Raw genomic sequence first — 17,757 nt, forward strand, 5'->3', positions numbered from 1 at the left:
TTGACCTACTGCTTACTAATACTGATAGAAAGGAAGTATAAAACAGACTGATAAAACAGGAGGTCCTTTGGTTAAATGTGAGCATATTTACATGCAATAGATAACCTCTGCTTTTAAATTTCATAAACATTAAAATGATTACACCAGAATTCATCTAAACAAGCTTTTAAGTATTACTAAAAAAATCATCATAATCATGAAATCATAAAGCAAACATAAACTCAAAACAGTTATTTCCACGATAATAATACAGGAAATAATACACAATAAAAAAGCCCAGTAAAAGGGCAAAAACAATTGTGACAACAACTGCTTAAACCCTGTACACATAAATGTTGAAAATCTTGTTTTTCTCGAAACAGCATTGGCTGAGGCAAAAAAACCCTTTCCTCTGTTTGTGGCTTCAAAGACAGGAGATGTGGTTCCATACTGAGCAGAGGGGCAGACAGCAAGCATTGTCGATCACTGTGCTCTAACCAGTAGTAAGGAGAGCTTCAAAGACACGTTCATTCAAAAACATGAACTCATTCACAGGTGAGTACTGATACTTAAAAGCCAAATAACTTAATATCTCAATGGATATCAGGGAAACTTTGTCTCGGTAGGCCTATTTAGCAGGTCAGTGTAAAACTTTGATGTCTCTAAATCAGCCCAAAGCCTTTGCAGGTACAATCACATGTTTAGAGCTTTGTTACATGCATGATCACTCAAATGTGACATCTAGGTATCAATCTGTTTTCTAATTCGTCTTTTCTTTCGTTGCTAGTCTTCGGTCCTGTTCTGTTGATTTGGTCTTGCCACTTTAAGGTAAGGTAATTTGCACCAGGATGCTAAAGCCACACGTTGCACACTAACACATACACTGCTTTCACAGCAGGCTTGACACACTTTTGCCTGATCTTGCATCTCTAGCTTTAAAGTGGGGATATGGTTGATGGTATACAGTCGCATGCAAAAGTTTGGGCGTCAAATGTCATGTTTTGTTGACTTAAAAAAAAGTTAACACGTCCTCTGCAGAGAATGCACTCCTGCACATTTTAACATGCAATTACTGTTTATTTGCTGGATTTACACATTGGACGAACAGAAAATGTGGAGAAAATGTGAAGATTGTGGCACATTTTATTTTTCTGATTTTCTGATTTTTCAACAAAAATCAACAAAACATGTAATTTCACCCATGGTATCCAAATCTTTGCATATGACCTCTTTTGGATTCAGATTTTATTATAAATACAACAGCCTTGTTCAGACCTTTAAAGCATACCCTGTGTGCCGTATTGCATATCAACATTTAGTGCATTTCAACACAGTTCTCTTAAGCTGCCTCAGACAACCCTTCATACCCTTTTATGAGCTGTCAGGCATTTCAATTCCAGTATACCAACAATGATAGCATGAACATATCAGGCTTCAGAAATCTGGTGACTGACTTTTGAGTCTTTCTATTACTATGAAATAGCCAAAAGATAATGGCCTTTTTGATTTGTTATTTTAGTGATTGTTTATCATATTGTACATGAAAAACAGCATGTCACAGCGATGACGTCAGTAATGCTGTTATTTTTATGTGAAACAACAATTTTGATGCTTGTTGTTCATACTGTAAAATTGCATTAAAAATATTTTGGCAATAACATAAAATGTATAAAGAAAAATAAAATGTAATTTAATAGAAAAAACAGAACTTTGTGAATTAACAGTCTTTGTGAATTACGCCTTGTATGGATATCTTAAAGAAAGGAAGAATAACCCCATGGTTAGTGACAAAAATACGGACAGCTTCATGTGTTGCCACAAGATTGTGTCAGTGGTGTTACTCTTGAAACATTTCTAAAATTGAAATAAAAAACAATATAAATGCAATTTTTGTAACTTGCTACATTCAGTAAGACTTTGAAACTAAAGTGGCAGTGGACTACATTTTAGAAAAGCTTAGATTTGAGTAAATTTGCCAGTGGTGTTACAACTTTACTGCTGTTGTTCAGGATAACAGATTATGTTATACACTTATTACATATTAACATTTATACCCCATTTGTCACTGCAATGAAGGAATGACCCTTTTGGTAGAAGTCATTTCCATAGCTCCATGTCATTTCCATAGCTCCTTACAAGATCATTACAGAGTGATTTTAAGGAAAAGGCAACATTTGGGCCAGTTTTGAAGAGCCACTCAAGCACTGTTCTTGTTAACATTCAAGTGAATCTATTTTTTTACCTTCTTTCAGACAAGTTGGTCCAATGTGACTACAGATTATGAAGATCTTTTCACCTCCAACTTTGATTATGATAAGTATGTAAGTCTGTGCGAGAAAGATGCCAACCGAAACTTCCGCTCCTGGTTCCTACCCACAGCTTATAGCATCATCTGCTTCCTGGCTCTCTTGGGAAACTTCCTGGTCATCCTCACCTACCTTTATTTCAAGCGGCTTAAGACGATGACTGACATCTTTCTGCTGAACCTGGCCGTGGCTGACCTGCTCTTTGCTCTCTCTCTGCCCTTTTGGGCAGCCAGCGTCATGTCCAAATGGCCTCTTGGCCAGTTTCCGTGCACGGCCATGCACGCCATCTACAAGATCAGCTTCTTCAGTGGGATGTTCCTACTGACCTGCATCAGTGTGGACAGGTACTTTTCCATCACCAAAGCCGTGTCTGCCCACCGCTGTCGCTCCAGCGCCATGCAATATGGACGGGTATCTTCAATGGTCACTTGGGTGATGGCTGTGGTCTTTTCACTGCCAGAGATCATCTACTCCGGCGTCAACGGCAACAACACCTGTGTGGCATTCACAAAAGGGCACGAAGACCTAAGGATCTCCATGCAAGTCAGCCAGATGGTCCTTGGTTTTGTGCTGCCAGCACTGGTCATGGGCTTCTGTTACAGCTGCATCATCAAGACCCTCATGCAGGCCAGGAACTTTGAGAAGAACAAAGCCCTGAAGGTCATCTTTGCTGTGGTGGCCGTTTTTATTGCTAGCCAGCTGCCGTATAACGTGGTGATGGGCCTGACCACACAAACCAACACCGCCTGTGACTATGACAACCGCCTCCTTTATGCCATGGACGTGACCCGTGGCATTGCCTTCCTGCGCTGCTGTGTCAACCCCTTCTTGTACGCCTTCATTGGAGTGAAGTTTCGCAATGATCTCCTGAAGCTGATGAAGGATATGGGATGTATCAGCCAGAGGCACGTCATATATTCCTGTGGCAAGCGCAAGTCCTCAGCTGGATTCGAGACCGAAACTACCACCTCGTTCTCCCCCTGAACCTGTATTATGTTTTCCTGCCCATAATCCTATATCGCAAAGCTTTGCTCTTTCATATTTCCTTGAATGCAGTGTTGTTTAGCCCCCTCAAACCCTAATGCACACACATTTTCTAAGCTACTTGTCCTTCTGGGTTGTGGGGGTGCTGGAGTGGTTGCCAGTCCATCACAGGGCTACTATAACTACATAACTTTCAAATTGTTTTATAGTAGTTGCTGAATTAGTTTTAGTATTAATAACTGACTAATAAACCTGGGGTTCAGTCTTTAACTCTTTAAACTCCAGGCTTTTTATTCATTTATTATTTATTTAGGAAATTATTTTGGGTTGTAACTGATTGAACGTAGTATCTCAATTAGAGCAGGGTTAGGATTAGAATTAGTACCAGGGTTAGGTTTAGGACCAGGACTAGGGTTAGATTTAGGATTAAGACTAGGTTTAGGCTTATTTTAAGAAAATGAAAGTAAATATTAACGTTTAATAGATGTTTTCTTGAAAATGAAACAAATATTTCTGCAAAGCATCTACAGTGGGCTGTCCAAATAAAGCGTTAGCATTTTTTGATGACTACTGTGAAACTGTTGTGTTGGGTTTATGGTTAATAAAATGAGGAACTGAAATCTGTACTTGCTGATGGATCCGTTAGGGGGTAAGTAGGACTTTGTTAGAGTTTTTTTTTTTTTCATGAATTTTTTTATTTCATTGTGATTTGTCTCGTTCCATACAGCTTTATCATGTATACAAAGATTTTCAGGGTGTTTTTAATGTAGAAGAAGACTTCAGCTGCTGAATTCTGTAATGTTTATTGATTCACTATTTCGAAAATGTACATTCTCTGGAGTACCCTTTAAATATTAAATCAAATCTAGTATATAAAATAAATAACCTGAGTTACACCTTCATCAAAGTGAAAGGTCACAGAAACCTGCTGATGATACTCCTGCTGCACCTTATTCAATAGGACTACTTTGTTAAGAGCTGTTTCTATTCAAGCAGTTCCAATGTGATCTGTCTTATGTTTCATTTTACATTGCTTTATCATGTATAAAAGCGCTTTTCAGGATGTGTCTGGCAAGTTGGAGACAACTTCTACAGTGTTACTGACATCTGTGGGATTTTGTCCTTTTTCAAAATATTGAATAAAGTTCAGCGTATGAACTGAAAGACTTCTGACTTGAAAATCAGCTTCTAACTGACTTCACACCTTACACACAGTTTGAGGGCTGAGGCTCAAAGGTCCCTTTGAAAGTGTACGTGGTGCACTCTGTGACACATAAGCTTTCTCAGTGGTTTGTCTGAACACATACTTAGTTGTGAGGAACTAAAACAACTGAAACTCTAGTGCTGTTTTTTTTTTTTCTTTTTCCAGGATACTCACCTTACGGTGGGGTCCCTGAAACTGATTATCAATGATATCTAAAGTTCAGGTATTAATTGCTGCTGGAGTAACAGAACTTCTGAAGGCGTTTGTAGGCTCAAAATAAACTGCCAAGGAAAATGATCTAATGTGGTAACAAAATTGTTGGTTTCAACTGACGAAACATTTCCATGGATGAAAAAAAGGTCAAAATTAAGGCAGGATGTTAATTTCAATGTGCAGTATTGTACACAGTTCAGAGACTACCCTTCATTTATTTAATTCCCAGTCAAAATGACTATTTTTAGGAGATACCTCTGAGGAGATTAGATATAAAATAATCTACTTGCATAAAGAAGGGGAATGTCAACAGAACAAAGCTAGATACCAATATCTTAAAATCTTAAAAAAAACTGAGAAAGAGAAGAAGCGCCTAAGAACTGGTAGCCCACCAAAACTGCCACCATCAGATAAATCGTACTGAAAGCTTTCATATTTGAGAGATATTTAACCTCCATTCTTGCTTCAGGTCTGAAGAAATTGTGATATTTCTGCCTGAAAAAAGAGGTAAACAAAGAAGATTCAATAGACTGACCACCCCAGAGTCCAGACCTCAACATCATTGAATGTGTTTTAAATTACTTGGATCATAAGAAGCAGAAAATGCAACCAACCTCTAAGACTGAACTTTGGAGATGTGGAAAAATATCCCTCAATGATCATTTTCACCAGAATTTAACTAAATAAAAATGGTCTCCGACTGTTGCAGTACTGTATGTGTACTGGTTTAACTAAAATTAAGTGAAACAAAATGAAGTGGTGTAAAAATGAAACATTCATTTTAGATTTCTCATACACCACAGTGGCATCGAGCTTGCAGCAAGCTATCACACCTTTGTGTCTCACACCTATTTATGTCACATGTAAAAACCAACATGTACACCCGTGTAAGAAGAAAAACAAGTGGCCAATTTGGAACAGAACAACAACATAAAAATAGAGCATAGTCAAAGCAAAAGAAAAAAACCCTTACAATTCACATTATTAGGAACCTACCTTGTATTTGCATTCTCTGGCCACAAACTTTACAGGTCCACTATATTACAGACTGTCGTCCACTTGATGCCATACACAATTCGTCAGCCAACCTCTATCCCATTCACTACAGGCCATTTTCTGATCACAGATATTTGCGTAGAGGATCACTCTCAGCACCACAGTGACACGTAACAGGCAAAACCATGTCACTGTTACGATGAGACAGGTTCACTACTAAACATATCCAGCTATGAGCAGCTCTTTGATTAGAAACTGTCCACTGATGAAGGGATAAAGCGTTGGTCCTCAATCCTGGTTTTGGAGTAGCAAAGCCCTGTACGTTGTGGTGCTATCCCTGCTCTAGTACACCCAGTTCACCTCCTGACAGGTATGTTAATTAGTTCCTTAGACGGATTGGGTGTGTTGGAAACAGAGGAAACTCTAAAACTCCAAAAAGGTTATGGTACTAGGACTAGGATTGAGCTCCACTGTAGGCAGCACAAATTGTTCATTGCAACAGATGGGCTACAGTTCCTAACCGCACATAAAAAGATAGGGTTTCTTTGGAGCAGTGCCATTGAGGAACCACTTTTGCTTCCCTAAAGAAACCCTAAGTGGATGGTTCTTTAGAAAAACGTTCTTGATCAGAGCCACAAAACCACTTTTGTTTCCATATAGAATTCTTAAAACGTTGTTAAAATTTAAAGAGGTCTTTACAGCAGCTCCTTGGAGACCTTGGAACCTCTCCTTAAGAGGTTCTACATGAGCCCTAACTGGTTTCCTCAAAAAACGCAAGGTTAATCAAATTCAGATGTTTCTAATAGCTGCACTAATAGCTTGTTTCAGCTGCAATTGGCTCCGTGTTTGTTGGTGTATGGGATGTGAGGGTTATGGTTGGTATTGTGGTTTAAATCATAGAACAGAGAACATGTCTGGTTGGGAAATTATAATGTACCACCGGATTTCACTTTTTTCCTACTGTGTTAGCCATAACTGAGTCGTAAAATATTATAGTAAAAAGGCCGTCCGCACCAAACGTTTAATATCCATTTTTTCCTCGTGTCACTAGAGGGCGGACTTGAATAAAGGAAAGTCTGTCCTGTGTTGAGCGAGGAGTTAGAAAAAAGACCCTGCAGTTCAGTTCATGACCAGCAGGCGTCGCTGTTTATCGCCTGTTGTCATACAGAAAACTCTAATCGACCGCAGCCTGCAAGGTGTTGGAGATGGGGAAAGATAAGACGGTGTGGTGGCAAGGGCACTTGTTATGTATTTGTATGCATGCTGTTGATGCACATAGTGATTTGCTGATGATTTATTTTATTAATTTGGAATATATATAGACATACAACTATAAAATGCAACTGATATACGGCCACCTTCAACTCACTACTTAGAACTGCATCATGGCCACTAGCAGAAGGGGAGGAGGGCACAGATGAGCCGATTTTTCTATGAAACCGTGTCCATAATGGTCCCCTAATCACTATACCCTACATTCTGAAATCTGGATTACTATTTAGAACACAGAATTGGTATTGGAGAAAACATCATATGGGTTTTGCTCATTGCTGTCTTACAGAAAATACTGTCGCCTTTGTGAATCTTCAAACAATGTAGTGCATTATGGGTATCCCCTATCCCCTAGGGTGCATCGGTTGTACACAACTTATTACAATGCATTGTGGGATTGTTTGAGTGCGCTGGATCTTCTGCACTATGTTTTCGGACACCACTACAAAAAGGCAGGACCCTAAAATAGTGCACTATATAGTGAATTGGACACAGTTTTGGACACAGCATTAGAACTACCCACTCTTAGCTAGGTCAGCCTCAGAGTACGACTCATTTCGCTTTGCAAACTTTACTATGCAGAACGTTTTACTTTTGACGTTTGAACATAACATACATGAAACATTAACTATAAGCTAATTCAGTTTAAAACCATGGTGTAGGGCCTTTTTGCTGTTGCTAGCCAGGTAGGCTTTAGCTTGCTGACCAGCAAGCTAGCACAGTAAAGTGATGACAACAGTCAACAGTAATCAGAGTTGGTCTGATTAGCATGACCACAGCACTCAATGGCTTGATTATCCATTGAGTAAGGTCCACACCTGGTGTTGCATCTACGGTTAGAGCGGGAAACCATTGGACAATGTACAACAGGCATCAGTTACAGTATGGGAGTAGGAGTGGGCAGTTGAGAGCCATTTCAGATAGAGGATGACCTAATAAGTATCATTAACATCATCAGGAGGGAAGCTTCCTGTCTTCATTTATATCACAACATTCCCCTTTTGGAGGTTCGATTTTCAATCTGACTTTGCTGAATCTTTTCACTGGCTTTGTTGGTGCTTTCATTGCAATAAATACGGGCCATTTTCATCAAGTTTGGAGAGACATCCTTTTTTCATTCAACACCTTTGTCAATCTTTCTGAGTTTGAAAAGGGAATTGTTTTAGGTCACAAACATTTCTGGACAAATTTTGCTGTGGTAGTCGACACTTGTGTTGATTTGATCTCTCACCTGTCTGAGGGCTCGTCTAACAAACTTCACTTAAACTAAAAAAATATTGTAACATCCCTATGGATGGCATTGGGGATTCTCTCAGTTGGGGAAATGACAAGGCCAATTGAAAGAGGGCTTGTTGAAAGCCATATTAAAATGGACAGTGAACCTCTGAATCTCTGAATCTTTGAATCTGACACTTCATTACCCACAATGCACTGTCAGGTGCTAGATTTAGCCCTGTGTCTCAGTCACACACAGTCTCTCTAAAGGAGACACTGACCTTCAAGCACTAAGGAAGGTTCCCAAACAACAAACTGAAACCTTCAGTGATAGAAAAGTCAAACTTTTAGGCTGTTCAAAGCAGCTAAGTGGGCTGTGACCATATAAAAACACAAGTGTGAGTCAGGGGGTTTATAAATATCATAGCACTCATATGAGAACAGCTTCCTAATGTCCCGCTCCTTCATGTACAGTAGACACAGCACACATAAACACATGCTCTCTTTCTCTCTCTCTCTCTCGCTCTCTCTCTCTCTCTCTCCTTCCCTGACTACTCTTTGGGGAATGGTACATTTACTTATGAATGTACTTTTTCCCCTGCAAAACAATCATTTGCTGATGGGCAGATCACATTGTAGGTGTGCGTGGGAAGGGTTATGTGGTGCATGTTTACTGTAGAAATATCATGTTACTGCTAGACCAGTTAAACTGCAACTAGGAAATACCAAGGTATGATCAAAATTGGTTTGACACTAGGTACCAAAACCAGTCCTTATAAATTTTTTTACATCCCAACTATCCCTCAGAATTAAACAGGCTCTTTTTGTTACTGTACCCACATGACCTTGTGGTGATATTGTGATTGACTGCCCAACATTGCATTTCATTCAAAAAGCAATCCAGGCCAAAACAGTCCTTATAACTTAAGCATTAATGGGTAGGGCTAAAGAGTTGTAGGCTGAATAAGCAGATATATGTAAAAGTGACATCATAAAAGCGGTGAATGGGCTTAGTAAAAAAATGGGCAAGTCATTCCAAAACTAGGGGGATTAACATGTATTTGCAACCCCTAGTGTTCTCCAGGATCCATCAAAGCTACATTTGTCTGGCTAATTGCCAGGTGGTGAAAGGTGATTAATTTTCACGCACACATTTTCACTGCTCCAGAGTCCAGCGGCAGTGTGCTTCACAATACTCCAGCTCATGCTTGGCTTTTCGAGTGGTGATCTTAGGCTTGTGTGCGGCTGCTCTACTCAATCCATGAAGCTCTGAAGAACAGTTATTGTGTTGCTGTTGCTTCCAGAAGTGAGAGTTACAACCAAGGATATCCAGTTCACAATAACAGCACTTACAGTTGACATGAGCAGCTCAAGCAGGGCAGAAATCTGACACTCTGACGTGTCAGAATCGTGGCATCAGTACCACACTGAGCAGTTCCTGACCGCTTCAGTGTGACCTATTCTACTGCCAGTGTTTATCTGTGTTGACTGCATGGCATGATTTATTTTATACACCTGTTAGCAATGGGTGTGACTGAAAAATCAAACCCACTAATTAAAAGGAATGTCTACAATTTTTGTAGTATGTGCAAATATGTTTCCTGGACATAGCCTTATTATTTAGTAACTTCATGGACTAAAATGCAAATTAGCTGAGTTATAGAAGTGTGTGATAGATGTTTAGACCCATCGGCAGGTTCTGGCCATTTAAGGGGTTGTTTCACTGAATAAATCTCCCTAATAAGACAATTCTGACTATGGTCACACCTAGCTATGGCAGTAACTAGGTATGAGAACACAGGCCTGGGCCTCAGTAATTTTTTTCATATATCGCCATTTAAATTTCCCTAAAAATTTTAGTGTGTAAACAGTTCCATCCTTGTAATGTGCTAGTAAAATGTGGAAATTCCATGTGTGTGCATTCCAAGACTATCCAATCTGCAGTGACACGAGTGATTGACCCCAGAGCAGCTGTGGTCTGACCACAGACTTATTGCCCACTATGTTTAGCTCTGAATGACAACTACGACCTAACTTCTTGTTAAGATGTATGGGTATGCAATGCTATATGCTAGAGCCATGAAATAAATGTAAGAGTTTACATGAGAATATAGAACAGAAATGTGTTTACAAGGGCAAAGATTAAGGCCTGTAAAATACAACCCCCAAAAGTTGTTCTTTAGACAACTGTCAGCACTGCCACCTAAATCTCCAGTAGGTGCGTTTTATTAGTGGATAACTTCACAAATTTCTATCGTAATAAGAGTCCGGCATATTTCTACTGCTTAAATATAGTACTTGATCAATTAACATTTTTTACTAAATATTCTATTTATTATTTATTAATCATAAATTAAAAGTAGGGAAGAGTGATAGCAGTGTATGGAAGAATGGAGGGAAATGAACAAATCACTGCTGTCCAAAAAAAGACACAAAAAAAGAACAAAAGAAAACATTAAAGATAAAAAAGGACAGTAATGTGGTGAAAAAATAAAGGTCAAACAAAACCAAAAATCAGAAATTGGTGTATTAGGTGTAGTAAATATATTTGACAGTGTTTTTTTATGACCTGTGTGATTTAGGTCACATTTCTGGAATATGGACACTAAAATCCTGATTGTGGTGACAGCCCTGCTTCTGACTGGACAAATGTATGGTAAGTACATAAAATTACCAGCCTGAAGCAGGAGCATGACGATGTAACCTGAGTGCCTCATTCTCATCTTCTAATACTACTGAAAACTGCTAAATCATTTGTGATTTGCATGGTTATTTGGGATACGCACCTCTCCTTCATACACTATGCTTCCAAATTGTACTCACAAAGCAGCAAAGGCTAAAATAGTGTGTATTTGGCGCAAGGAATGCTCAAGCTTAAAATAATGTTTACAACCTTGATAGCAGCAAAGCATCTAGGAAATACGAGCTGATGAGCTGCTTTCTTCCTGTTCTCAACTGCTTGGCTGGCCATGTAAACAGTAGCGAGATAGTAATGTAGGCCTGATACATGACCGAAAAGTAAACACACAAAGACACACACAAATTGAATTTGTCTTCCAGCCATATTACATGAATCAGATTTTATAATGCAGTCAGCCTCTTGGAAAACATAGACTGTCTGTCCTGTCTAGTTTGCTTCTCGATTAGACAAACAAAATAGCAAGTGTCTTTTCACAATGTGTTGGAGATCTTTGTTTTTCTTTAAATATAAGAAATTATAGGTAGGCTTACAGAAAAGGGCATTTAAGGGTCATGATCAGGAAACATATATGTGCACACAGCATGCCAAAATGTAATCAGTGGGTTTGATTAATGTAGTCACATTCATTGCTAACAGGTGCATAAAATCAATCATACACCTATGCAATCTCTCCAGACAAAAACTGGCAGTAGAATGAGTCATACTGAGTTCTGTGACTTTCAATTTGGCACTGATGCCACCTTACCAACACCATTGTGTCAAATATCTGTCCCGCTAGAGCTGCACCTGTCCATAATGTGAAGTAGAAAGAAGTAGAAGAGCAAAAACAACTCTGAACAGTATCACCAAGTGCTACAGCACCCAGTGTGTAAAAATTATCTGTCCTGGATTGGTGTAAAGCACACAGCCACTGGGCTCTGGAGCAGTGGTAACGTGTTCTCTAGAATTAATCACAATACAATACTTAGAAATCTGATGAATGAATTTGGGTTTGGCGGATTATGCTTACAATGCAGTCAAAGGTAGATGATGTCAGGTCCACCTGATCTCAGTTACCATGTTGCAGTATTGTCTATTGCATATCGCCTAAACATTGCACCAACAATGCAGCAAGTGTCCCTAGTTTAAGGCTTATCTCCACCAAACAAACCCATTCTTTGTATATAGGTGGTTAATTTGGAAAAAGACGCAAGTTAAACTTAATGAGAAATGCTAAGATATGAAAATACTTGGATTACAAGACATTTTGTGTCCAGCAATTGAATTAATTTTTGTTCCTGGGCATCCAAAATTCAGGAAAATTCCGGACAGGAGCTAACCCTACAGGAGACCCCTACCCAAATGCATTGTATCAAATGTAAAGAAGAAATGCTGATTGTGAACCAAGCCTTACTGCCCCACCTTAGCACTTCGCCTTACTAATGCTTTTATGTCTGAATAGAAGTGAATCCCTGCAAGCACGTTCCAGAATCTAGTGGAAAGCCTACATAGACGATTGGAGTCTTCGGTAGCCTGTTAATAATACAGGTGGTTTTGGGGACTCCATATTAATACAGGTGGTTTTGGGGACTCCATGTTAATACAGGTGGTTTCGGGGACTCCATATTAATACAGGTGGTTTTGGGGACTCCATATTAATACAAGGGGTTTTAGGGATTCCATATTAACACAGGTGGTTTTGAGTGACTCCATATTAATACAATTGGTTCTGGGGACTCCATATTAATGCAGATGGTTTTGGGGACTCCATGTTAATACAAGTGGTTTTAGGGATTCCATATTAACACAGGGGGTTTTGGGTGACTCCATATTAATACAATTGGTTTTGGGGACTCCATATTAATGCAGATGGTTTTGGGTGACACCATGTTAATACAAGGGGTTTTGGGGTCTCCATATTAATACAGGTGGTTTCGGGGACTCCATATTAATACAGGTGGTTTTGGGGGACTCCATATTAATACAGGTGGTTTTGGGGTCTCCATATTAATACAGGTGGTTTCGGGGACTCCATATTAATACAGGTGGTTTTGGGGACTCCATATTAATACAGGTGGTTTTGGGGTCTCCATATTAATACAGGTGGTTTCGGGGACTCCATATTAATATAAGTGGTTTTAGGGACTCCATACTAATACAGGTGGTTTTGGGTGACTCCATATTAATACAATTGGTTTTGGGGACTCCATATTAATGCAGATGGTTTGGTTTTGGAGTCCATTCTAAAGCATGTTGTTTTGGAATGAGATGTTCAACAAGCACATATGAATGTGATGTTCATAATGGACATACTGTGTACATATACAGAGATGCTCTGTTTTCCAAGAGTACAGCATGGGTTCAGAGGTGCTGATTAGAGTTTCTTTTTCTAAAAAAATCTAGTCTTACTCAATTGTCAAGACCTTTATAACCTGACGTGGGTGCAATAGAGTAAAATAACTGCTAAATTGTACCTAGCTATGACACTCTGGACATGGATTTATACACCTCCCTATGAATGAATGATATTGTATGCCCTGGCATAAACCCATTGATTTTTTTGATGAAAATGAAGCAATTCAGCCTTTCCACTTTTTCATTTTTACAGTAGAAACGTAGTTATATATATATATATATATATATATATATATATATATATATATATATATATATGCAGCATTCCATAAATTCATAGGCAAAGCTCTAACAACAACTGGTATTGAATATTGTAATAAAATCCAGTTTTCTGGACCAAGATTGTTTGTAAGTTCTGGTCTAAAAGGAACATACAAACAGCCATATATGAGGGAAGCCTGATTGAGGGAGGGGAGAGAACTCTGTGAACTTGAGCTGGAGTTCTGGGCAGCTTCTGCCTGGAGCTAGAAGGTCAGACCCCCTTTTTAACTGTGGTAGGACTAATAGGACTGAGGAACAGGGAGGTGATGTAGTGGTGCTGGTGGTGGGGATTGCAAAATTCATTGCAGGAAATGGAAGGTAGGGATGGGAATTTAAGGCATTAGATTGGAAGGAGGAGGGGTTTCAGGCATTGTCCTCCTCCCAAATTTCAGCTTTTCCAGAAGTCAATTAAATACAAATAATATTAATACAATAAGTTGTGATTGTACATTTATCAATGTGTTCCTTTAACCATCTCCAAAGTGTTCATCATAGCAGCAACATATTCAGAATACATTTAGAATATGTATTGATAAGGAACATGGAAAAAACCTTTATTTAATTCACACTGTCCCTGTTACTGAACACTGTTACTGTTTTTCTTCATGCAGTTCGTCCATTAATATGTTTCATGAAAAATTCATGACTTACTTATTAACTTATTTAAATGATGTCACAAAAATCCCAACATTATTTTGGCTCTCACCTGCTTCAGTCCCCTGCCCATAATTTCACCGCTGCTTCCATAATCCACTACCACTCCCATAATCTCACTGCTGCTTCCATAGTCCACTACTACTCCCATAATCTCACTGCTGCTTCCATAATCCACTACCACTCCCATAATCTCACTGCTGCTTCCATAATCCACTACTACTCCCATAATCTCACTGCTGCTTCCATAATCTCACTGCTGCTTCCATAATCCACTACCACTCCCATAATCTCACTGCTGCTTCCATAATCCACTACCACTCCCATAATCTCACTGCTGCTTCCATAATCCACTACCACTCCCATAATCTCACTGCTGCTTCCATAGTCCACTACTACTCCCATAATCTCACTGTTGCTTCCATAATCCACTACCGCTTCTGAGATTAATAATTGACCATGACATTGAATTATCAGTCTACATGGTCTATATATATGTATATATACAGGGCGATTTATTTCCTTATGTCCTGATATTTGAGTGATATTACTTTGATAAATTAAATGTAAAGATAAAAGACATTTTAAACACAGGTCATATGTCCTTCACAACAACCTACGTGCATGTTTCAGATAAATAACCCCTAAAAAACCTCTCTACAATATCACAACTTTACCTTGAAATATAATTATAACAATATCTAAAATACCTTTGAATCCCTTTACCATCTCATGCTTAAAACGTCTATTTTTTCATGAGTCATCCATTACAGGTCAGTCCTGTTTCCTGAACACATTCACCCCTAGCAAATATTCCACAAGACACATGTTCTAACGATTTGCATTATCCAAATTTCCTGAAGGTCACAGGAAAAAAAAAGTTTTCTCAATCTTCTTATTAATTTTCAGATTTCTGACTAATGCAGTCATGTTGAAAGTTCAACCTTGTGACACAAATTACAGACGGAAAGAATATTATCCTCTTTTACATTTAGAGTAAATCAATAGAGCGCCTTTAATGTCCTAATGCCATTAACATGGATACTATTTAACTACATTTTGTGCATTTGCTATTTCTATGTTAAAAAAACCTAAACCCTCTTACTTTCAACTCTTTTCTCTTTTTTTTTTTTTCTTGCTTTTTTGAAATCAAAACATTCAAAACATACTATTCACTCTCCAAGCCATACAGTCCATCTAAGGAAACAATGCTACTTGGTTTGAATTTATTGTTTCTGTGATGTCTTGAAAAACAATAAACCAACATCAGCCTACAGACGTTTAGTTCTGCCTACTCTCCCTGAAGTTATAAAGAGTGTTTCAGTCAGGAATTAATAAGACAGGGCAGTCAATCAGAACAGAGAACATGTTCCAAAGGCACAGTAACAAAAACAGTCTTATTTCAGAGGTGCTCCTAAAACAGTTTATTTCTGAGCCATTAAGAGAGGTCTGAAAATGGCCATGTAACAGACTGTCTTTTGTGGGCTACATAAACCCACACAAGTGGACATCAGAGGAGAAAATGTTATGGGCCCTTTAACATTTCATCATGCTTGAAACATCTTTTTTCATGAGTCATCCATGACAAGTCAGTCCTGTTGTCTGAAGCTTAGTGGAAGTGCTTTGTTTTGGTCATGTGGGAGTGTTTTTAGAAGGGAGTTTATGCACATGCAGCTTATCAGTGTGTGTCTTTACAAGCAGTGTTTTTGTCTGGCCATGTTTGCACAGATTATTTTCACCCTAATCTGCTGTGCACTTGTTTCAGCCCTGTACAAACACAGACATCAAGTCACTTTCCTTGCTATGTTTGCTTAACAACAAGATCTTATCCATTCTATGGTTTAAGGTTCTTTGACTCTTGAATGATCTGAGGCGTTTCATTCTACAACACAACCAGGGTGGACAGGGGGATTTCTGTGCTAACAAGCCACAAGTGTCACCTGTGATGTATCATTATCAGTAATGGGCTGCTAAATCCATCATATCATTGGAAGACAAGCCATAGGCTACTTACAGTCATGGGCCACTTTGTACAGCTAAAAACTGTAGATACACAGTTTATGCTAGTCATCAAGTTTCTGACCACATATTTTAGGGTGGCGTACCCCTGTTTATAAAAACACCAGCAACATCACTGTGGCTGATGTATTCATACCAGCACCTCACTTACTGTTATGATGACCATCATGTCAGTATCACTGCTGTGTTTATAGTCCACCACTGAAATAATATCAGGTAAACAGTGGCCCTGTGATCAGAAACTGACCACTGATGAACGGAGTAGAGCGTGACTGACAGTTTTTCTGTCACAACTGATGAGCCACACTCTGTAATATGTGATAGGTCTGTAAGGGCCTATAAGGTAGTTGGACCTCTTACAGGGAAATTCCACTGATTTTTCAAAATTTCTGTGTAATTCAGCACACTAAGTAATTTAGCATGGTTTGCTGCGAAATATTGCTGCATATTGACTCAGATTTCAATACAATAGTGAATAGAAATCAGGGGTCACAATGTCTACAGCTCAAATATAGCAACTTTATTGACTATCTCATGATCAGTGAATCTACACGTGTCGTCCAAGTGTTTCTATATAATGTTGGCAATGATTAAATAGTGGTAAATGTGGAAAAATATGTTTTCTACCACTAATGGGTTTTAGAAAATATGTTTCAGTGCCAAAATTTCATAGCTATCATAAAGCAAAGGCATTACCCAGTGTTTTCGTAAAGATTTCATGTAAATGACCTGTGAGGAAGCTTTAAGAGGCATTAAAAGCTTTGGACATCTGGTTCTTATCACTGGCACTGTGAACCATTCTGTCTCGACAACGGAGCATTTCACATCTAACTACTGTGAATTACTTTGTTTACATCTTAATCAAATCATACAGAAATTTTGAAAAATTTGTGGAATTTCCCTTTAACACGGACAGTGTAATAAAGTGGATAGTGAGGAAATAGTTGTATTACACTCTTAAAAAGGTGCTTCTTCAAGGGTTCTTCAGTAAAGGGGATGGTTCTATTTAGAACTATTTCATGCTTAAATGGTTCTTTGAAAAACCATTTCACCATGCAAAGAACAATTTAGGCATGCAATGGTTCTATGTGGAACTCATGATTATAAATAGGACCATTCCCTTTACTAAAGAACTCTTAAAGAATAATCTTTTTTAAGAGTGTAATACAACTATCCTCTCACTAACCACTTCATTACACTGTCCACATTAAAGGGCAATTCCACTAAATGTTTCAAAATTTTTGTACTTAACTCTCCTGTTATCCTCATATTTACTAGCATCTTTAATCCTTGGGGCCAGTTTGATCCCAGAAATTTAAACCAATGGGAAATATCAAAGTTCTGGTGGGAATCCTGTTTTCACCTTTGTGTTGTGTGAGGTATCAGTGGTTCTCGCACTACTACAGGTATGATTATCTTAGCTTAGGGTTAATTTTTTTTTAAGTTTATAAGATTGCATGTTATAGTGACCTTGATATCACCTAAATATTGATATTTTGATATTTCTAATGTTTTATACAGATAAAACAACCAGGGGTCAAACAGCTCAAACCCCGAAG

The 17,757-nt window shown here is 38.5% G+C and overlaps 1 protein-coding gene across 1 annotated transcript; it reads left to right on the forward strand.

The window, feature by feature from the left end:
* Window positions 1-421: 421 nt before the first annotated feature.
* ccr7 (chemokine (C-C motif) receptor 7) lies at window positions 422-4,373 on the forward strand. The gene is made up of 3 exons (XM_036569928.1): window positions 422-534; window positions 767-807; window positions 2,232-4,373. The coding sequence occupies exons 1-3, from the start codon at window positions 519-521 to the stop codon at window positions 3,267-3,269; spliced, it is 1,095 nt and encodes a 364-aa protein (XP_036425821.1). The 5' UTR covers window positions 422-518; the 3' UTR covers window positions 3,270-4,373.
* The last annotated feature ends 13,384 nt before the right edge of the window (window positions 4,374-17,757 follow it).

The sequence above is a fragment of the Colossoma macropomum genome, unplaced genomic scaffold, assembly GCF_904425465.1.
Source record: "Colossoma macropomum unplaced genomic scaffold, Colossoma_macropomum, whole genome shotgun sequence".
Classification (NCBI taxonomy): domain Eukaryota; kingdom Metazoa; phylum Chordata; class Actinopteri; order Characiformes; family Serrasalmidae; genus Colossoma; species Colossoma macropomum.

Coding starts and splice junctions, on each gene's coding strand:
- ccr7 (XM_036569928.1), top strand. Junction 808..2,231: donor TTTGGTCTTGCCACTTTAAG/GTAAGGTAATTT, acceptor ACCTTCTTTCAG/ACAAGTTGGTCCAATGTGAC.